At 39.7% G+C, this 22,077-nt stretch overlaps 1 protein-coding gene across 2 annotated transcripts in view; it reads left to right on the top strand.

Annotated features, from left to right (window-relative positions):
- The window catches only part of GLB1 (nitrogen regulatory P-II-like protein), a 159,704-nt gene extending 158,015 nt beyond the window's left edge, over positions 1-1,689 (top strand). Inside the window, exons 7-9 of one of the 2 annotated variants that reach the window (XR_016266719.1) lie at positions 681-770; positions 1,073-1,108; positions 1,284-1,439. Coding sequence is in view for 1 of the 2 variants with exons in the window: in XM_089458600.1 (XP_089314726.1) it covers positions 1,073-1,108; positions 1,284-1,372 (125 nt within the window). In the remaining variant the exon portion in view is untranslated. Of the gene's footprint in view, positions 1-680; positions 771-1,072; positions 1,109-1,283 lie in introns of both variants that reach the window. The other variant, XM_089458600.1, reaches the window with a different exon arrangement.
- The last annotated feature ends 20,388 nt before the right edge of the window (positions 1,690-22,077 follow it).

Consider the following 22,077-nt stretch of genomic DNA (forward strand, 5'->3'; position numbering starts at 1 on the left):
TAAAAACCCTCTCCCCTCATTGAAACAATAATCACAAAGAAACACACTCCCTACCTAAGCAAAATCATGAAAAATAAATGGGTGACTGAAACCCACGGAAAAACAAGGAGAAAACAAAAAAAAAACCAGCGCCGAATTTGATGCCTATACCCACAAATCCGCGGCCTGTTGAGGAAATTCAGTCCACAATCTAATTTTCTAGGAGATCCTAAATACCTTTGGTTTTCTCCTCTCTCGGCTTCTTGGATTCATTCTCCTCCTTTGCTCTTTATCTTGACCTCTGTTTGCACAATGACACAAAGAAAACCAATAAAAAAACTTTATAAGCATTCTGTGTGCACACCGACGATTTTTTAGGGTTGACGTGCAACTTAATCACGATTTTTACGATTAAATTGCAATTTTTTCATAGTGAAAAGATTGCTGTAAAAATCAGGCGATAAAATTGGCGCTTCAAAGAAAGTGTGATTTCCTGATTAAATTGCAGTGTTCGCAACACTGGTTCTTTTTCTGTTGATAGGATGGTGGGAAAGGGGGAACAAAAACATCCAATTTATTAACCTTATGGAGTCTAATTCTGCAAGGAGATAAAAAGTCATTCAGCTGGCTCGCGTTGTTAACCCTTGACTAGTCTGTGTAACCTCGACATATATTTCCCTCTAATGACTTTTTCTATGCAGGTACTATCTCAAGTTCAGAGTGTACAAACCCCCTTGACTAGTCTGTGTAACCTCGACATATATTTCCCTCTAATGACTTTTACTATGCAGGTACTATCTCAAGTTCACATTGTACAAACCTTTATCATACGCTAATGTTAGATATGACTAGTGGAGACCCTTTGTGATGCTAGGCGATTGTCACATGGAAGGGGATTGTCACATGATTTCGTTTGAAGCTTCCAATTCTTGGTAGTTAGAGCATTCTTTCTTTTTCATGCGCTTGGGCATGACCTAAGTTATTGACCTAAGTTATTGGGTAGTTAGTTCCCAAATTTTTTTATACATACGTTTGGGTCTTGTTGTAGCCTTGTAGGTACTTAATGATTAATTCTATTCAATGTGTTTTGCAGTGGTTCCAGTTGCAGATGTCATTCGTGTGAGAACAGGTTTGCAATTAATGTGCCTTATTCTGGATATATTTGTTAAATTATATCTAGAAGTTTACAGCCAAGTTCAGCAGGACACTCTTTTCAGTGGACTTCTGAAGATTCCATTCTACTATTTAAACAATTCTGGCATCATGCATTGAAAGTTAATAACCCTGCTTTTGATTTTGGCTAGGTGAGCGTGGACTTGAAGCAGAGAGAATGGCTGGTGGACGATCAGAGATACTTACAGGTGTACGTCAAGAGGTTACAGACAGCAACTAAATCACTTTTAGACACTATAATTGAGTCAAAGCCTGACGCTTGAGTATGGTGCACAGGAGTAAATAGATTGAGATATGGTGATTGGATGGCTTTACATGGAAGTGGTCAAACTTTATCATTTATGTTAATTGACTGTAGAGTTTAAATATTTAAAGATTTACGTCTCTAGAGGGGATACATTGTTCATTGTCTTGATAAAATCCTATTCTGTAATATTGTTCAGTTGTGGCTATTAGAATTTGGATATTTTGAAGTTGAAATACATGCTATCAACATTTTCATTTCCAATAATATTTTGTCAGCTTTGGCAATAACAATCTGAAATTGTAGGAATGTTTGAAAAATAAGGTTGTCTCTGCAGACGCACGTACACAGATCAATAGTAGAGGGGAAAAGCTCTTATTGGCAGTGAGTAAATATCCAATGACACATGATTGTTGTTGGTCCGATATGGTACGGGGTTTGTATTGGCTGTAGATACACGGAGTTGTAGTGCACCCAAGCATTCAGAAGCATCGGGGCCCACTTTCTCTCACAAAATATTTGGTCCATTTAAGCTAAAACGAGTTACTACTTTTAATAAAATTTTTGATGGGGAGTACACAACATATATCAAGCATCAATTGAGATGGGAACCTGCAGACAAGCAGCTTGATACTCACAATCATGGAATATTGACAATAAAATGTAGAATTTTGTTGGGTGGAGCTGTCCAAAGGGCTGGAGAATCTAAGGTTTTCCTCGCGGATTAGCTCTCCATATTGTGTGACAATGCATCATCTTATTGATTTTTGAGCTAAAGGCAATTTAGTGAAGCTCCATTGTGTACAGACCATCTACCTCGAAGTGAATTAACTAAATACATTTGAATAGATGAAATAACGTCAATGCCTTGTGATGTCCTGAAATTAGATTATCAGGTAAATAGATTTTACCCAAATTTTGTTTGGCTTATCTTAGCTTAAAAGAGTCCTATCTGAAATCACATATTACCAGGATAAAATTGATATTTCTTTAATGAGCTGTTGGCAATGGCCCTAACATTGACAACTCTTGGCATTGCCAGCGGAAAACAAAACCAATCAGTTGCTTTCACGATACACATAAAGGTGGCTTAAAATACTAGAAAGAAAGGAAGACAAAAGATGAATGAAATTGGCAAACCTCAGGAGAGGAGTCCCTGAGGCTGCCCACAACTGCGAATTTATCCATTGAATTAGCATAATCAATTACATCCTTATAAAGATGCATAGAACTAGGATAGTTAGAACTAATTGAAGCAAACATCTAAAGAACAATCTATTTCTTCATTTCTGTCAAGTTCCCCCCTTCATAGAGAAATGATTGATTTCCAAACCTAGCATCTCTCTAAACAATTCAAATTTTATCTTCCCAAGGGGCTTGGTGAAAATGTCAGCAAAATTTTCACAAGTATTACAATATTCAATAAAAATTTCCTTAGACTGTATCTTCTCTCTAATAAAATGAAATTAGGCATCAACATGCTTTGTCCTTGCATGAAAGATTGAATTATTTGCCAACTTGATTGAGCTCTGGTTGTCACACTTGATCACTGTAGCCTTCTTTTGTTCTTCTCCAACATCTTGAAGAACTCGCCTCAACCAAACAACTTCACAAGTTGCTGCACACAAAGCTTTATATTCTGCCTCTGTAGATGACAAAGATACAATTGGCTTCTTCTTGCTGCTCCATGAAATAATCCTGGATCCAATACTGAATGCATAACCTATAGTAGATATTTTATCATCCGGATTACCGACCCAATTTGAATTTGAGTAACCTGTTAGCTCAACATCAAATGAATCAATATATTTAAGACCAAAATCAATTGTACCTTTAAGATACCTGAGTACTTCTTTCACTGCTCTCCAATGGCTTTCTAGAGGTCTTGTCATAAATTGACTAAACACACTAACTGAATATGTAATATCAGGTCTAGTTGTAGTAAGATAATTCAAACTTCCAACTAGTTGTCTGTACAATGTACCATCAACCTCTTTTGAACCATCATCAAGATGAAGCTTCACATTCTATTGCATAGGAACAAAAGCAGCTTTGCACTGATCCATCTTAAACTTTTTAAACACTTCTCTGACATACTTACCTTGTGAAACAAAAGTCTGACCAACATTTCTCCAAACTTCAAGACCTAAACAGTAATGCAACTCACTGAGATCTTTCATCTCGAATACTTGTGACATCTGCATCTTAATTTCATGTAATATCCCTTATCAGGAATATTCCTCAAACACAAGCAAACTCCAACCAGAGATGGACTAGGAGGGCATTTACCAGATATGTCGCCTCTGAAAAGAGGACGAGATCTGGAGGCTACTTGGCCCTTTCCAGACTCTGTCTAAGAGTATACGAGAAAACACACAAGTGGTATAGTAGCCTGAACGCTCAAAGTGATAAAATAACGATGGTGCAACATATAACAATATAACCATAAGCAGATACTCAAGAAATTCAGAGAGAAATGCTAAGCCATTTTATTATACTGAGTAATAGAACGAGTATAGGAGGTGATCAGAAAGATGGCACCTCGACTTGCACAAAGCAAGTGAAGGAATACACTCAGAATAGCAAAGGAATGGCTTCTCTTTGAACTGCGTCCAAGCTGCTGGAGAACTGCCGTGCTGCTGTTACTGCTAGAAATAAAATGAGGATTTGGGGTTGTTCCCCTCCTCAGAAAATGCTAAAACTCCGGAATCAGATTCTACTCAGAAAACCCAGAAAAACCCAAGAAGCTTTTTTGAAATTGCTGACCCTCGAAAATCGCCCCCTTGAGGACCCACGCAATCCCTCAAGGCTCTATGCTGCTGCTGAAATGAACCCACCACAACTATACCTAAAACTCAGCCAAAATCCTCTACTATGCAAGGGCTGATCCCCTGCTCAACCTCCCAGCACAAAACCCCCTGCAAAACCTCAATCCAGAACTGCTCCCAGAAAGAACTACGTCATCCCTCTCAAGACTGCACAGTCATCTAAGATGCTCAATCCTCCTGCCAAAATGCTGATGAAACTATTGCAAAAATACTGATGGAAATACCTTGCCCGAGCAGGCACTCGAAGTCCCCCGGGGTTAAGGGTGAGATCTCCGAATGGAGACACTCAATGCACTAAATAGTGTTGCAGACTAGCTAAACAGCCAGTGTGCTCTAAGTCAAAGTGACCAGCTTAAATGCACATAATCGAATGCCAAAATGAAGAGGCTCCTCTCTCCTTTATAGCATTGGCCTCTCTCAATCCCAAGGCTCACCTCCTCCAATGTAGCTTTCCTCTTGCCATGTGTTTCTCACCATCTGCACAATCACTCCATGTGTCTACGTGGGCCCCTCCTCTACGTGGTTCTTTGGCCCTCCCTTGGTTCACCTTATAAGTTACAACATTGTGCTACTAGGGAGTGTCTTTATTCATGAAGTGAGTATGTCCCCCTCTACTCACCTTTCTATTTATAAACAACTATATAAGGCAAAATTGAACAAAATCGAATATTCCAATTAGCCATGGCTAATTAGGAATATTACAGTCTCCCTCGGCAAAATGTTGCTTGTCCTTAAGCAACTAAAGTGATGGATGTTGCAAGATCTTCTCACTCTCCCAAGTGGCATCCTCATCCGGTAAATTCTTCCACCTCACCAAGAATTCTTGGACTGTCCTACTCCGCAGCTACCTCTCCCTGGTATCAATAATAGCCTCTCGCTGTAACACCAAATGCCCCTCATCATCCATGGGTGGTAGCTCATTTGTCACTGTCACATGTTGCCCCAATGCCTTCTTTAGGCATGATACATGAAAAATGTTATGAATCTTGCTGCCTTGGGGCAACTCAAACTCATATGCAACCTGTCCAATCCTACGTATCACCCTGTGTGGCCCATAAAAATGGGGCTTGAGCTTCTCAGCCCCCTTCTACTTCAGTGACGACTGTCGGTATGGCTGTAATCGTAGGTAGACCAGGTCCCCTACCTCAAACTATCTCTCCACTCGACCCCTGTCAGCATACAGCTTCTGTTGGTTTTGCGCTATAGCCATATTATCCTTGAGAGCTCGGAGAATATCCTGACTCTCTTGGATCCAAATCTTGGCTCTCGGAGCCTTGCTAGCACCAAACATCATGTCAGCAAAAGATAAAGGATGATATCCATACAAAGCATAGAATGGCGACATACCGATGGACATGTGATGTGTAGTGTTGTAGTAGTAATCCCCCAGATGCAGCCACTTCAGCCATGCCCTCTGCTGCCCACTGACATAGTTACACAAGTAACCCTCCAGCCACTTGTTAACTATCTCTGTTTGCCCATCCGTCTGTGGGTGATAACTGGTACTCGGTGTCAACTCTGTCCCCACCAACCGGAAAAGCTCCTGCCAAAACCCGCCCATGAAACGGCTGTCCCTGTCACTGATGATGGCCTTAGGAAGACCATGTAGTCTAAAGACCTCTCTGAAGAACAGCTTGGCCACCTGTGCTGCTGTGTAGTGTGCAGATATGGCGAAAAAATGTGTATACTTTGTCAGTCGATCAACGACGACAAAGATACAAACCTTGCCCTGCACCATGGGCAACCTTGTGATGAAGTCCATTGAAATACTCTCCCATTTCCCCTCCGGAATGGGAAGAGGTTGCAATAATCCTGTGGGATGGCTCATCTCCCCCTTGTTCCTCTGGCAAACATTGCACTCTCGGACATGCTGGAGTACGTCTTCCTTGAGGCCCTTCCATGAGAACCTCTCTCTAATGGCCCTGTAGGTTTTAGTAAACCCCTGATGACCTGCCAATGGTGAATCATGTGACACCTGAAGTACCTTCTTCTTGAGTTGAGACCCCTCAGTCAAGAAGATCCGGTCCTTGTAGTAGATGATCTCATCGACCACCCTGTACTTGTCATCCGCCACCTGCCCATCCAGAACCTCACAGGCAAATCTGTCCTTGGAGTACTCTATTAGGAGTCGAGCCTTCTAGTCTATGTCCAAGTTCATAAGAGACAACGTGGCTGGCCTACGTGAAAGGGCATCTGCTACCACATTGTTCTTACCCTTGACATACTCAATGTCAAAGTCATATGCTTGGATCTCGCTGATCTATTTCTGTTGCCTCTCCTGTAGTTGCTTATGCTCCAAAAAGAACTTGAGGCTGTTGTGATCAGTCCTCACCTTGAACTTGTTACCCACCAAATACTGCCGGTACTTAGCCAATGCATGCATTATGGCCAGCATCTCCTTGTCGTATATAGAATACAACCTCTCATGCGGAAGGAGCTTCCAGCTCTCAAAGGCTATAGGGTGACCTCCCTGCATCAATACTGCGCCGATCCCCTCTCCCGACACATCGCACTCCAAAACAAATGGCTGCATAAAATCTGGCAACACAAGCACTGGGCAGCTGCTCATAACCTCCTTGAGATTATCGAAGGCTCGTTGCGTTGTATCCGACCAACCGAATGCCCACTTCCTTGTCAAATCTGTCAGGGGTGCAGCACGCTGTGAGAAACCCTTGACGAACTTCCGGTAGTAAGTACAAATGCCAATGAATCCGCAAAGTTCCGTCACATTTCTCGGTTCCGACCAATCTCTGATGGCCCTAATCTTCTCCTCGTGGACTCTCACTCCGTCCACCCCTATGATGTGTCCCAAGTACAACATCTCCGCCAATCCAACCTCACACTTGGAGAGCTTGGCATAGAATTGCTGCTCCTCCAAGATGCGCAACATTGTCTCAATGTGCTGGAGATGCTCCTCCCAAGTCCTGCTGTAAAATGAGTATATCATCAAAGAATACCAACACAAACTTCCTCAAGTGATTGCGGAAGATGTGATTCATGCAAGACTTGAATGTAGTTGGGGCGTTGGTTAGCCCGAAGGGCATCACCAAAAACTCAAAGTGCCCATAGTGACACCTGAAGGCGGTCTTGGGAATGTCCTGCCCCCTCACGCGAATCTGATGGTACCCAGATCTCAAATCAATATTTGAGAAGAAACGGGCTCCTCTCAACTCATCCATCAACTCATCAATCCTAGGTATGGGGTACCTATTCTTCAGGGTCTTCTTGTTCAGGGCCCTGTAGTTAATGCACATCCTCAATGTGCCGTCCTTCTTCTTCACCAACACCACGGAAGAAGCAAAAGGACTCGTGCTCGGCCGAATGTGCCCAAGAGCCAGCAACTCACTGTTAATATCACTGTTAATGTCATGTCATATCAAGGTCAATCAACTAGAGAGGGGCACTACATACACCCCCTCTTAATAATGGACTTCGTCTCGAAGTAATTAGAACATAAAAGGATAATGGTGATGCATCTCCTCCTCGTCTAAATTAATTATCAAAATTGATCATATCTTACAGTCTTATGCTAATACATTCAATATGCTTGGCATATATTTTTAATGGGCTCTCATGATGGTAAATCAACATATTTACCCCCTTTTCTTTTTTTTGTTACCTATATTTAGACATTTTTACTCCCACCTAAATTTATGTATACATTATGGTGGGTAGTAATTGTTGGTAAATATTTTATTAATTTAAATGTACTAATAGGCAAAATGTCTTATGTGGCTCATATGTCTTGGCAATTTACTAACAAATTATTTAGAATTAATAGTCAAAAATTTTCATTTTCTTAATAAGTAAATTCAACAGCCAAATTTCATGAGCAAATGATATTCTTACTATGCATAGTCATAAAATAAGTGATATACCATCACTAATGTTTGATAAACCATTAATAAGTAAATTCAACAACCAAATTTCATGAGCAAATGATATTCTTACTATGCATAGTCATAAAATAAGTGATATACCATCACTAATGTTTGATAAACCTATTCCCCGAGGAATTGCACAATTGCATGAGAAGAAACATGGCATTCAATTATACAAATAATGTTTAATATAGCCATATAATGTTTAATCTAGCCATATAATGATAACAAGGTTGATTGTAAAAGAAACAACTCAAAGGCAATACTAGTTTTACTAATTCAATTTATTACTGAAAATATGTATTCATTTGAAAGAATTTTATGTCATTCCACAATCAATTATTAATTCCATCTATCCACTCACTAAAAGTAAATTTTTATCATATGTTTTTCTTCCATCATTCAAATTTAATCAAATATTAATGTATAGACTAATATTTCTCTTATTGAATGCCAATGTATTAGTTTACATTTTTATCTTAGGTCAAGTGGTGAATATAACAAGAGGATTTATTTAAGTCACATATAAAATATTACTTTATTTATTTGATGAATTTTTTTTTATTTTTTTATAGGTAATTAATGTATAAAGACCTTGTAGCATTCCAAAATTCTATATACACAGATCTTACCTTGTATATTTGAATGTATATTTTAATTTACATAGCATCTTTCGTATTACTCGGACAATATTGTTTACCTTTTAATATTGTCATCATATTACGGTGTATATGGTTTACCTTGTAATATTATCATACGGTGATGATATCAGTTAAATTTTCCAATTACCAGACAACATAAGTTACAACTGAATTGGCATGCATGTACAATTTTCAAGCCTAGGACTAAGTGAAACTTAAAAGTTGTAGTGCACAACTCTAAGTCCAGCAATCTGCTAGGTCTGTATGGTCAATCCCCCTTTCCCTATAATTACAACATGTTTACATCTCAAGCATTTAATTACAACATGTTTACACATCAAGCATTCAAGTGCAGTGGCTTTCAATGGCTTTGGGATGGATGAATAGATATGGTTCAGACCTATTTCCCACAACTTTATAATTAAATGTTTTTGCATATCAATTGGTATTACATTTGAGAGATTGATCGCTTAAACAATTCAGCTTGAATGTTTATAAAACACTTTGAAGCACTTTAAGACAGTGCAGAAGAATCTTCATAGCTCGATGAGTTCACTTATGACAACGACGTATCCCTTTCCTCTTTTTTTTTTTTTCCCAAGTTTTGGCTTGGATTATTATATAACACTTTGACATACTTTACGGTAGTGCAGTATGATGTTCATAGCTTTTGTTTGATACTCGTGTTCACTTATGGCAGACTACTCTTTTTCTCAAATTCCCCTTCCCACACAACTCTGGCATAGCTAGTATAGGAAAAATTAAAAATCAAAGAAATGATGGATATGCATTTTTGCAGAAGAGACCACAATAAGCATCTCCAAGGAAATAAATGTTAGAAATATAATTGGTGAAGGCTATTTTCTGTATAATGAAATTTTATGGATATTTAGGAAGACCTTTCTATTATATTAACTGTAACTATCTTATACCAAGGTTTGTTACCGAAACAACTTCGAATCTTTGTTTTCTGATAGAAATGCATTTTCAGAATGTTAGAAAGAAGAGAAAGGATTGAAATTCTATTTGAAGGATGAAAGGAACCATTCAAATTTAAATGAAATATATAGATAAGAAAATGAGTGTTCATAGCTGCTCAGAAGATGATGTTGTTGTTGTTGTTTTTTTTTTCATATATAAAACTGCTCACAAAATTCATCCAAGGCCTCTTCACGCCATATGTGAGTATCTTGTAAAAATTTTGAGTAATTTTTTTATCACACTCCAATAATACATGTAACAATCTTTTCATGCTGTAAATATTCTCGTCTAAGGCCAATTGGAAAACTTTTAGCATTACAAAGTTTACTGGTTTATTGTTATTGTTCTTTGGGTAAGGAGGTTCTTTGCATTTAGAGTGGATGTCCTCTGGAACAGTGAAACCTCACAATTGGCTCCCACACTCAATCCCTCTCTATGAGATTTAGATATGAAACCTAATGGAAACTAAACCTCACACAACCCAACCATCTTATTTACACTTTATAGGTTAACATCCTAAACTCTACCTATTATAAATCTGGTGTATCAGATAAGTGGACAATTTCTTTCCAGGCCAGTAAAACAACAAAATAAAGAGGCATTTGAACTTTTGCTCCATTTCACATACCATCTGTTCATAAAATTTCGACATGTCAAACATGAAAGGTGGAAAAGGCGTGCCCAGATCACTAAAACAACAAAAAGAGGCGTTTGAACTTTTGCTCCATTTCACACATCATCTGTTCATGAAAACCCTAGTAGAGACTCTGCAAAAATGAAACTGGATATTTCTTGTGTTTTCTACATCTACAGGCTGCAGTTATCTTCCTCAATTTATCATTTTTCAAACATCAGTGTTCTTTATGTCGATTTAGATATAATTTATCTGAAATTTCAATTTAAAAAAATTAAAGAGATGTATGCTCTATTTCACCCACCATTTGTTGTTGAAAACCTTGGTAGAGACTTTGCAGAGAATGACAATAGATATTTCTTGAGTTTGATACATCTACAGGCTGCCATTATTTATTGAACAACAGTGTTATGTATTTCTATTTAGTTGTATTTTATTCGTTTATATATATATGCAAAGAAGAAATTCATACGATTCATTTTCTAAGGTCGGATCCTCTTCAAACTAGTGATATCAGCCCTACTTTAGAGTTGGACTCGGAGAAGCCGGTGGTTTCTAGTCCTCATACCAATATATGCCCACGAACATGTTGACAATGTCAGGGTTTCATGTTTTGTTTTTGTTTTGCTTGTTTGAAACTAGCATTAAGAAACATACAAGAGATTGAATATATATATTTTTTAACAGTTTCTTCAAAACACACAAATACAAGAAGAGTGTCACATATAATACATTAATTTAAATTTTTTTTTTTTTTTTTTTTTGCCTAAGGACAAACCTAAACTTGAATTATCATCCACAAGGTGTCTTCGTTTGGTATGTACTACACAGACAGTTACTCCCTATCAGCTAGAATAAATATGTTTGTTTATTTGCTATTCGCATTAGTTCTCAATTTTTGTGAAGTCATTTTGAGAAATACACTTCAAGGTTGGGCTGCACTGTATAAGATGGATTTCTTTTAGCTTTCGTTCCAAGTTTGAGGTATTTATTTAAATTTCACCAGGACTTACATATTACCTCGTATATTTTCTGAAAATGCCATTCAGATGAGGCAAACCACAACAAGAATAGAACCCTTGTATACAGTTTTATATTCTGTCAATCTCACTACTCACAACTGAACAGTTGCCTTATTAGTTGGTTCTCGATATTTACAGTTCGAAGAAAAAAAAATGTGTTTAATTAAAAGGCACAACGATCAAGGTTGAATGTTCCATGTCTATGCCAAGACCGTATTATATGTCTAGGCAACTTAAACTTGCTCAAATAACAACAGAGATAGCAACCTTCAGAAAACAAAATACGAACTTTAATAGATCTTGGTCCTTTATCAAATTACTGCTATATGAAGAGAAAGAAAATTTGCTTAAAAGATTCAAATCCTAAGAAGAAAAGTTATATGTTGTTTACTTAAAATCCATATTAGTTGCCAATAATACACACTAACATAAAAGTCGCGGTGTAAATGCACTGAGTCAGCTCACTAGCACCTTCGAAGTCACTTTCCTGTATCTTTCATTTTCATACATCCTCAATTTATGCTTCCCTGCTAGTGTCTCTCTTAAAGAAAGGGTAACTTCAGCCACCTCCGATGGAAGTTCTTCTGTTCGTACTAGATAGGTGCCATATCCCACTCGGCATAGTATAGGACCAGCAAGTGCAGTAAATGTCAAGTCAGCTGCAATAAATTTGTTGCCACAAATGAAAGGCTGGCCATCAGCAAGCACATTATCTACATCCATACATTGCTACTGGATTTTTTTTTTTTTTTTACTAGCACCTCTTGAAATATACGACGAATCTTATCAAGAGAATGATATTTTGTTGCAACCAACAAATCTATATATCTCAGGCTTTAACAATGGCATTAAACACCAAGTTAACAACCCTTCCCCAAAATGCAGCCCTTAACTTAAAATCTTGAAACTGTGCCTGTCATAGAGCAGATAACAATATGCAAATCGCCTGACATGAGGACCCAATATCTCATTGAATTTTGTATCCCACTCTTGCACAGACTGCTCAAGGTTCAACGGATACAACCGATCCGAAATATGTTCAAGATTGATGCAAGCACTGAATGAATGCATGGAGATTTCAGGCATCTTGCTTGATGATAGACACGTAAGGTCCATAGTTGAAAGAATGGTTATACGTGTCAATTCGAGGGAACCCGGAAACCACACGCTGTAAAATTGGCGCAAGGAGCGTGGCGCTAAGAGAAAATATTGGAATAAATCTCGGGCTCCGTGAGATCATCAAAATCTGGGGGAACACGCAAAGAGAATCCCTCTCCTCGGAACTGGTACCATGATTGTGTGTTTAAAAGGCCAGCAAAATGCTTTAATTGGGCACAGATTGCTTTGGGATATCAGAAACAACGCTAGGATTTAGCGGACTGCTTTGTTGAATCCCCGTCGTTGTCTTCTACTACTTCAGCAGTATATGAGGGCTTGTTTGCTGAACATAATGCAAAAATCAGGGCTGCCATTATCACCTGTCTCCTTGATTAGAGTAAAGCATCATCCATGGAACCCGTGTCCTCAAATTATGAGGAAATGGCTAGTAATGAGTGTTTTGCTACCATTTTATCCCATTCATCTCCCCAGCTATTATCTTTCGTGGCGCTCTCTGTGGCTAAATTATCTACGATTCTCAGTCTTTCTGATTCAATCTTGCTTATGATGGCGAATTGAGAGATGTTGTAAACAGAAAACCCATTTGTATATTTACCACTAAGCTTGTTGCTTTTACCACTCGGACTATTTCTGATAAAGGCCAATGTGGGCTGGCCCGAAATCAAGGTACCCACCATTATTATTCCTCCTACAATGGATATATTACGGTTTTTCTCAGTTACTCAAAACCATAATTCTCTTTATGCCTAATCCTCAGCGGTCTATCAGAAGTATTATAATGTTTGGGCCCGTGTTCGAATCTGAAAGATTGGAGGCTGGAGCTGTATCGCAATTTATTTGGCTTCAATTGTAAGGGTGAGGAGCTTCAGTTTTATCTTTAGGAGATGGAGTCGAGGTTGGGAGCGGTTTGTCTTTCTGAATGGGATGGAGGATGTTGTTTCCATGTTTATCTGTCCCGTTATTTCTCATCTTCCGCTGCAAATTTGCTTTTATTCGGCCTTTTGCCGAGTTCAAGCACGTTCTTTCTTGTTTCACAGTTGGATTTCTAGAATATGTGGGAATAACAGAATGACACAAGCACAATATGATCCAGGTCCTTTGTTTAAGCGGCTATTTATATACGTTGCGGTGTGGATTGCCTTGGTCCAGTTATCTTCTTCTATCACTATGACTGAAAGATAACCAGGGAAGACTAAAGTTGTATTAGTTGATAATGCAATGACATTGCATTTAGCAAACATGAATCAAGAAGCTAAGAACAAGAAGGAAAATAGATTTTTTTTTTTGGATTCGGCAAACCCATTTTAGCAAATGAACCCAGGCTGCAGTTATTGAGCACCAAGTTCTTTTATGCGAAGAACCCGGTTCATATGGGAAGTAACCGGTCCAGCACATGTTCATAGCAACAAGGTTCTTATGGTTGTTATGGGAAGAACCCAATTCTTATGGGTTCGTCCCTGTTCATGGCAACAAGAATCCGGGACAGAACCGTGAACCCATGCTTCACAAACTTCTTGAAATTATAAAATGTCAGGGAAAATTCCATTCTGCTTTTAAAAATCAGTAAATCAATTTCTTACGCAGCAACTAGCAAACAGGAGATCCGATTTCTCTGTGTTACGCTAGAAACCCCTTTTTCTGCCCTTTACTGCCGTCTTCTTCGGTGAATTGATGATCTCTTTAGCAGAATGGTTTGCTTATACGGGAATACAGTTCCCTTCGATTTAACTCAGTAAATTTGCTTCCATAGGCCCAACCATCGCTTGCCTGGAACGTGATTTTAGTTGGTTTAAACCCAGCAAAACTCTGTTTGGTCAAAATGTCCAAACTTCACAATTTGTTTTTGTTAGTTAGTGTGCTATGAGGTGTCAACGGTGGTTCAATTCTCGACTTCCATATTCGTTCTAGATTTGATTAATGAAGCATTTGTATTCTTAAACAGGACAATCTAGAGTCCATCTCTGGGTATCCCAAGTAGTGTTTGAGAATGATAGTAGTCCAAGTTGTGTTTTGAGAATGAAAGTTGTGGGCCAAAACTCATTATTTTTTTTTTAAACCATTACCACGTTACGCTAAAACTCATTGTTTTAAGTATGATTCGACAATTATACAATTCCTCAAGAACACCTGTCATGGATATTCCCTGAGATAAATTAGTTAGAGATTTTCATCATATTATTTAACAAAATTAGCCACGTATGCATGGGCTCATAGGCCTCAAGGGTTCAACATGGCTCTGATACCAAGTGTAAGGACCATATTCTATACTACATATATATATATTAAAATACAACCAGTAGAGAAAAACATTGGGAATTCAAATTTAATCAGCACTGTTTAACACATTCTTGAATTTCATTTCACAGAATATATCATAAAATTTGCATACATTTAACTAAGATCAAATAGTAGTGAAATACATATGTACCGTTCACCAGAAGGCGAGACTCCGCTTGCTCTGCTGTTACTGGTATTCCCTTGTTGCTAGTCACCTTCGCGAGTGAATGATGACGCACTTGATCCGAATGCAAAGACCCACCGGTTAACCTCCCAGCCTACTCCTTGGGTACTCTTCTTCCCCGCGGACCCCCGAGCTGCAATGGGGTTGTACAATGGAGGAAAGCACTAGCTAGTAGAGGAGAGCACACCTTGGCTCAAGAGTCCCCTCTCTAAAATCCACTAGCTCACCAAACTCACTATAGCTTCGTAATCATTGCTCTGACATCATCTCATCCATCCAACAATAGGGTTCCCCAAAAAAAGGTCCCTTCTCCCATGGCTTGCCCCTTCTTTTATAGGAGTCCTTATAGGTGACACTTGGCATGTCATGCATAATTAATTAATTATTTTATAATTCAATATCTTGATTATTCACTTACCCATGTGTGTCACTCTCTCATCAAGGGTCACCCAAAATTATTTACTTAACTTTTTATTTAAAACTAATATTTTCCTCACCTCAACAAGATTCCTATTTCTTCTCCTAGTTGTCTCTTTATCCCCCCTTTTATTCCTTAATTTGTGTTCTTTACTTGAAGTCAATTAATGAGTCAAGATTTTATCCCCTATCTACTCCTTAATTTAACTCAGGTTATCTCTTAGATGGATATTCTTATGTTGGTTGTTGCCACATGGAGGTTCTCTATATTTCTCTAAATTTAATTTATTATTCTTATTTTAATTCACCTTCCTATTTTCTTAATTAGGTTTAATTAGTTTAGGATTTATCTTTATCCTTACAATTATGTCCCTCTTTCCCCTTTTACCTAATTAAACCACATAATCTACCTAGTATTTTCCAACATGGGAAGGGTAGAGTTTTTAAGGTACTCTATTTTATTTCTTCCTATGATCCTCTTAATCCAAGTTTTATTTTTGATTTAATTACCTTGGTTTCTAACATCATTTACCCTTGATGTAAATTTACCTAGTTTTCATTCCTTGTTTATATTTATTATTTAATTTATTTTTAATGATTCCAAGGGTGCCAAGTTTGGTTGTGCCCTTCAAGAACTTCCCTTGAAGTTCCAAGGGTGCCACACCTAATAGTTTATTTGTGATGCCAAGGGTGCCAAGTTGGTCGTGCCCTTCAAGAAATTCCCCTGAAGTTCCAAGGGTGCCACACCTAATAGTTTATTTGTGATGCCAAGGGTGCCAAGTTGGTCGTGCCCTTCAAGAAATTCCCCTGAAGTTCCAAGGGTGCCACACCACTTTCCCTTCAAGCATTCAGTGACTACGAGGGGAAAGTATAGGTGCAACGTCATAGACCACTATCATCTCTTATGTTGCCTGCTATAGTGAGACTAATGGTGTCGGGGATCAAGGAATCCGCCTTGATGCGCGCCCCCCGGTAAAATCCTCATGAGCGACCCAACTTTGGGACCTGCCCTCATGGCATCGTGATCTTCAGGGCGAAGGTGTTTCACTCTTCCAGCCCAAGTCACAACAGGAGTGCTAGTGGGTGAGATCAGGGACACTGTCCCACCCCTCCCATGTAGTTCCATCCACCTGTACAACCCCATCACCCATATGTGAGTCATTCGGTCAAGCAACTAACCTGTGCCTGCAACCATTAACATATCATCATAATATAGTTAAACATATATGGCAGGTTTCAAGATCAACTTAGAATTTCAAAGATAAAATAATATGAATTTTCATCAAACCAGGTGTCATCAACTCGTCATATGCGAGTGCCTCTGATGGTTTCCTGTCATACTCAATAGTCATCAGTAACAAGGTTTCTCAACATTAGTCATTGTCATAATAGCATCATTAACAACTCCTAGTCATTCACATCATTGTTCATCATGAACTAGAACTAATATAAGTAGCCAACGTAAGGAGCACGTCCATCATAGGTATCATCAACATAACATCAGTAGAAATAATACATATACATCAAAGATATCATCATCATAATATCGAACAGGAAATAAACACATCCATCACATCCACTAATAGTAGAGTTAACTGTTTGGATCCCCAACCTGAGGTCCCCAAAGAATAATTTGTGAGCCTTGAGGCTAAATCACTGTTAATGTCATGTCATATCAAGGTCAATCAATTGGAGAGGGGCACTACAGAATCTACCCAAGTTTGATAAGCTATGGACTGATTGTGTCTAAGAGGAGGCTAGACTTTTGTGCAAGAACAACTTGTAGAATCCACAGGAAGAAACTCAAACTCTTGTAGCCCATGCAAGGAAAAGAAAATGAAGACAAAGAAATTTTGGAAAGTTTGATAAGATGAAAATAGGTAGAAGGCCCGCTCCAGCTCAAGATCAGAAGAAGGATATGTCAAATATCAAGTGATTCAATTTTCATGATTTCAGAGACTATGCATCCCAGTGTCCTTAGAAGAAAAGGAAGGGAAAGCAACATACATCAACAACCAATGTTGATGATGATGATGAACTTCCACCACAGAAGTTGAAGGAATGTTTCCTTGTCTACTATTACAGATGGAAACAATGTTTGGTTAGTGGACAATGGTGCTTCTAAGCTCATGGATAGTTTTTGAGATGCTCTCACTGATTTGACAGAGAGACTCAACATTGCAAGTGGAACTTGATTATAAATCCAAGTATGCAGTGAAAGGAGTTGGATCACCATCATTTTAGCTAGAGTTTGGAGATATACTTCACATGAGAGATGTTTTGTTTGTACTAGGATTGAAGAAGAACTCATTGTTTATCTTAGCGTTGGAGGATAGAGGATATAGAGTTGCATTTGCAGATGGACAGGTTCTTGTATGGCCTAAGGGATTGAACATAGACTCAACAAAAGTGATTGGTGTTCGAGAGGGAGGGATATATAGATTAATGAGACGACCAACCCAGGAATTGGTACATGATAATATCAATTTATGTGAGTTATGGCATCGAAGATTTGCTCATCTACATTACAGAGCTTTACCAACATTGAGGAAGATGGTTATAGATCTTCCAAAGCTTCAGGCGGAGCATGATGGTGTTTGTAGGGGTTGTGCACTTGGCAAGAATACCAAGGGATCTTTTCCGAGTAGTGATAGTAGGTCCAAGTGGATCTTGGATCTAGTGCATTCTAATGTATGTGGACCGAGGATAATAACATCTTTGGGAGGCTACTTGTACTATGTGACTTTCATTGATGATTTCTCTTGGAAGACTTGGATCTATTTCATGAAGACCAATGATCTGGTTTTAAACATGAATGCAACAAATTACAGATATAACCATAAATACAAAAATGCATTAGAAATAACACTTCATTTCATTAATATCAAATACTGAAATATGCTTACAAACAGAATGGAAATAAGAGCAGCTTGGGCCATGGTAGCTTATCTCTGAGAAGAGATGTGGCGGCTACATGCCTCTGAACTGTGTTACAATGAGGCTCAAAGGCCTATTTATTATTGAGAAACAATGGAAACCATAAACATTAAAAAACCTAACCTTAGGAGATGAAGCGCCAAACTATGGGCCCCATTTGCGTAAATTGGTACATCAAATTCCCGGGGTCGTAACTTTGGCATACGATCTCCGTTTGACACACACAATACCTCGTTAGAAAGATCTATCTGAGGACTACAACTTTTGAATGGCCAACATCAGTCCAACACACATGTTGGTCTCGATTTTCCCCAAAAAACATCGTTTAGGGCCTCAAAATGGCGCCGGAAGTTCAGGCCCCGAAAAACTGCCAAAAATAGTAAATTGTGCTACAAATAAGGAAACTGAAAAATTGAAAGAAACAATGGTGGGGGTCCAAGTGGAATAGGCAAGTGGCCACCAATATCCACCTGGATCATTCCTCCCCCCTTAGGAAGAAATGGTCCCCATTGCATTGAGTTCCTCCATGAGATGAGGAAACTTCTATTGAACTTGGTCCCTAGTGAGCCACTTGCCTTGGTGAAAGAGTTGGCGTGCTTTAACAACTTGATATAGTTGGATCCTTTGTTGTCATGTGTTCTTGATCTGCGTGTCCATGATCCGATCAATGGTGGCTTGTTCCATGCAATCAAGGTTTAACTCTGTAGGTGTGAGTTGTTCTGCAATGTTTGATGTGTCTAGCAATGGTGGGAAGTATAGTCGAAGGCGGCCCACATTGAACACTGGGTGCAGGCCAAGAAATGGGGGAATGCTGAGCTTAAATGCATTGTCTCCCACAACCTTGATAATGGTGTAAGGACCATATCGGAGTGGTCTGAGTTTCCATAGGCTTCGGTAAGGCATTCCTTCTGCAAATGCAACTAGACTTTGTCGTCCACCTGAAACTTGTGTGGCACCTGATGTTGATCATGTCACTGCTTGTACTTGGCATTTGATTTCTCCAGAATGTCATGGACCTGCTGGCGGATATGTTGGATGTGCTCAATGAAGTTGCTTGCCTTATCGGCTTCAGACTGGACATGAGCCGAATTTCATGAGTAGCTACAAATGGTATGGCCACATCAATGGGACATGGTGGTTGGAATCCCAAGCCCACCTGAAAAGGGTTGTGGCCAGTCGAGCTATGGAGAGCCCGGTTATAGTTGTGCCAGACATAGGGGAGGCTCTCATCCCATGTGCGTGGATGCTTTGAGTTTTACATTCGTGGGATGTGTACGATCATCCTGTTGATGACCTTTCTCTGGCCATTAGTTTGGGGATGGAAAGCTGTGGACTTAGTGAGCTTGGTGTCCAACATCGACTAGAGACTGGAACAAAATGTACTAAGGAACCTGTTGTCCCTATTTGAGATGATAGACTGTGGGATCCCAAAGTGTACCCACACTCATTCAAAGAAGAGTTTAGCAGTGGTTTCTGCTGTGATATTCTTCTTGCAGGCCGCTATAATGGCCATCTTCGAGAATCTATCGATGACCACAAAAACACAGTTGTTGCCATGCTTAGTAGATGGATTCCCAAGGTTGACTAGGGGTAGGAAGCAGAGTATAAAGGCCTTGCTTCTTGATGGTCAGTTTGGCAATGGCGTAGGAAATGTAGGATCTGATGTACTTCCCGATATCTTGTCGAAGATTCAGCCAATAGAAATACTTCTATAGCACTGCCACCGTTTTCTCGACCCCGAAATGCCCAATAGCCTGACTATAGTGCGCTTCCCAAATCATCTTGGCACACTCGCTTGAAGGAACACAAAGGTGGCCCAGGTGGCATAACAGGGCATCCTGGAGGTGAAAATCTAGAACTTGTTGACCCTCCAAGAGCGTCTGGTATGTGTGGTCGAATTCTGGGTCGCTTTTGTAGAGAAGTGGCCAATCAGAAGTCTCGTGCCCACAAGAGTTGAGCACGATGGTTAACGCCATGATTGGTGGTCGGCTAAGGAAGTCTGTAACATTATTGGTGTTGCCTTTCTTATACTTGATATTCAAATGGAACTATTGTAGATATGTGGACCACTTTTGATGGCGATCATTTTGCAACTTACCTTGCGTCCGTATGAACTACAGGGGTCGGTGGTCTATGTGGATGACCGTTTCCTTCCCCAAAATGTAATGCTTCCATTTTCGGTAGCCCTGCGTAATGGAATACATCTCTTTGTCATAAGTGAGATACTTCTGGACTGTGTCTGAAAGTGTCTCACTGTGATATGCCACTGGATGCCCCTGTTGAGTAAGGACTACCCTAATAGCATAGTCAGAGACATCTGTTTGGATCTCAAATGGTTGTTGTAAGTCTGGTAATGTGAGCACTGGTGCAAAGCAGAGGCGATGTTTCAACTCTGTGAATGCATTCTGTTGAGATTCAGACCAAAAGAATTTTTATTTCACTCCTCCCTTAGTGACTTGATTCAAGGGCCAAGTGATATGAGAGAATCCCAAAACGAACATGTGACAGAAATTGGCAAGACCCAAAAAGTTGCAGAGCTCTGCCAGAGTGGTTGGGCCTGGCCAATCTCGAATGACTTGGATCGTGGCTGGATCCACATGCACCCCAATTCATCAATAATGTATCCGAGATACTGAACTTGGGTCATGCCAAAAGTGCATTTTTCCAAATTGGCACACAACTTGTGTTGCCACAGTGTTTGGAGAACCTGTCAGATGTGGTGGAGGTGCTCTTCCCAACTTTGGTTAAAGATCAGGATGTCATCCAAGTATACCACTACAAATGAGTTGGTGAATGGATGCAAGATGTCATCCATCAACCTCATGAAGGTTGTAGGAGCATTCGTCAACCCGAAAGGCATAACCAACCATTCGAAAAGGCCCTCCTTGGCTTTGAATGCAGTCTTCCACACATCGGAGGGTTCGATTGGTACCTGGTGATATCTAGACTTTAAGTTGATCTTATTGAAACATTTTGACCCCTTGAGTTGGTCCTGAAGGTCATCAATCCATGGGATCGGGTACCTATTCCAAACAGTGATCTTGTTCAGCGCCCAATAGTCATTACAGAGTCTGCAAGTCCCATCCTTCATCTCTACCAACATAATCGGGCTCCCACAGAGAAATGAAATCAATCGAGTGTTACCATTCTGAAACAACGCCTGAATTTGCCTCTTGATTCCGTCATTCTCCAAAATAGAGCTCCGATAGATTGGTCCATTGGGCAACGACACACCTGGGGTCAGATCGATGGAGTGCTTGACTTGACAATGCAGAGGGCATCCCTTCGGGGGAGGTGAAGATGTCCTCGTACTCCTCCACAACCTTATCCGTCTATTGTTTTCGTGTGGAGGGGCCCTATCTGGAGGTCATGACCACTGTTTTCTTCTTTCCCTAAGGGCGTATCATCAGGAAAACAAATTTCCCGCGTTTGGAAATGAGCTTACTGCATTGTTTTGCAGTAACTAAAGAGATGGTGGTAGGTGGTGCTACCTCGGGTATTGTGTACAATTTATTTCCCAAAGTAACAATGACAGCGCGAGGCCTTGACTCATACACTACATGTCGCTTCCACAAGTATGGTTGGCCTAATAATACATCACAAACATCAAGGGGAGCAACGTCACATAGCACCTCATCTGTGAAGGGCTTGATGCTGTATGGAAGGCGACACTACTGGCTCACGCGAAGATCCCGTCCTTGGTGAAGCCACCCGATTGTGTACAGTTGTGGGTGTGTTGTGGTCGGTAAGCCCATCCGCT

The sequence above is a fragment of the Pinus tabuliformis genome, chromosome 7 (genome assembly GCF_031772625.1).
Source record: "Pinus tabuliformis cultivar Carrire ecotype Pingquan chromosome 7, CPIR1, whole genome shotgun sequence".
Classification (NCBI taxonomy): Eukaryota; Viridiplantae; Streptophyta; class Pinopsida; order Pinales; family Pinaceae; genus Pinus; species Pinus tabuliformis.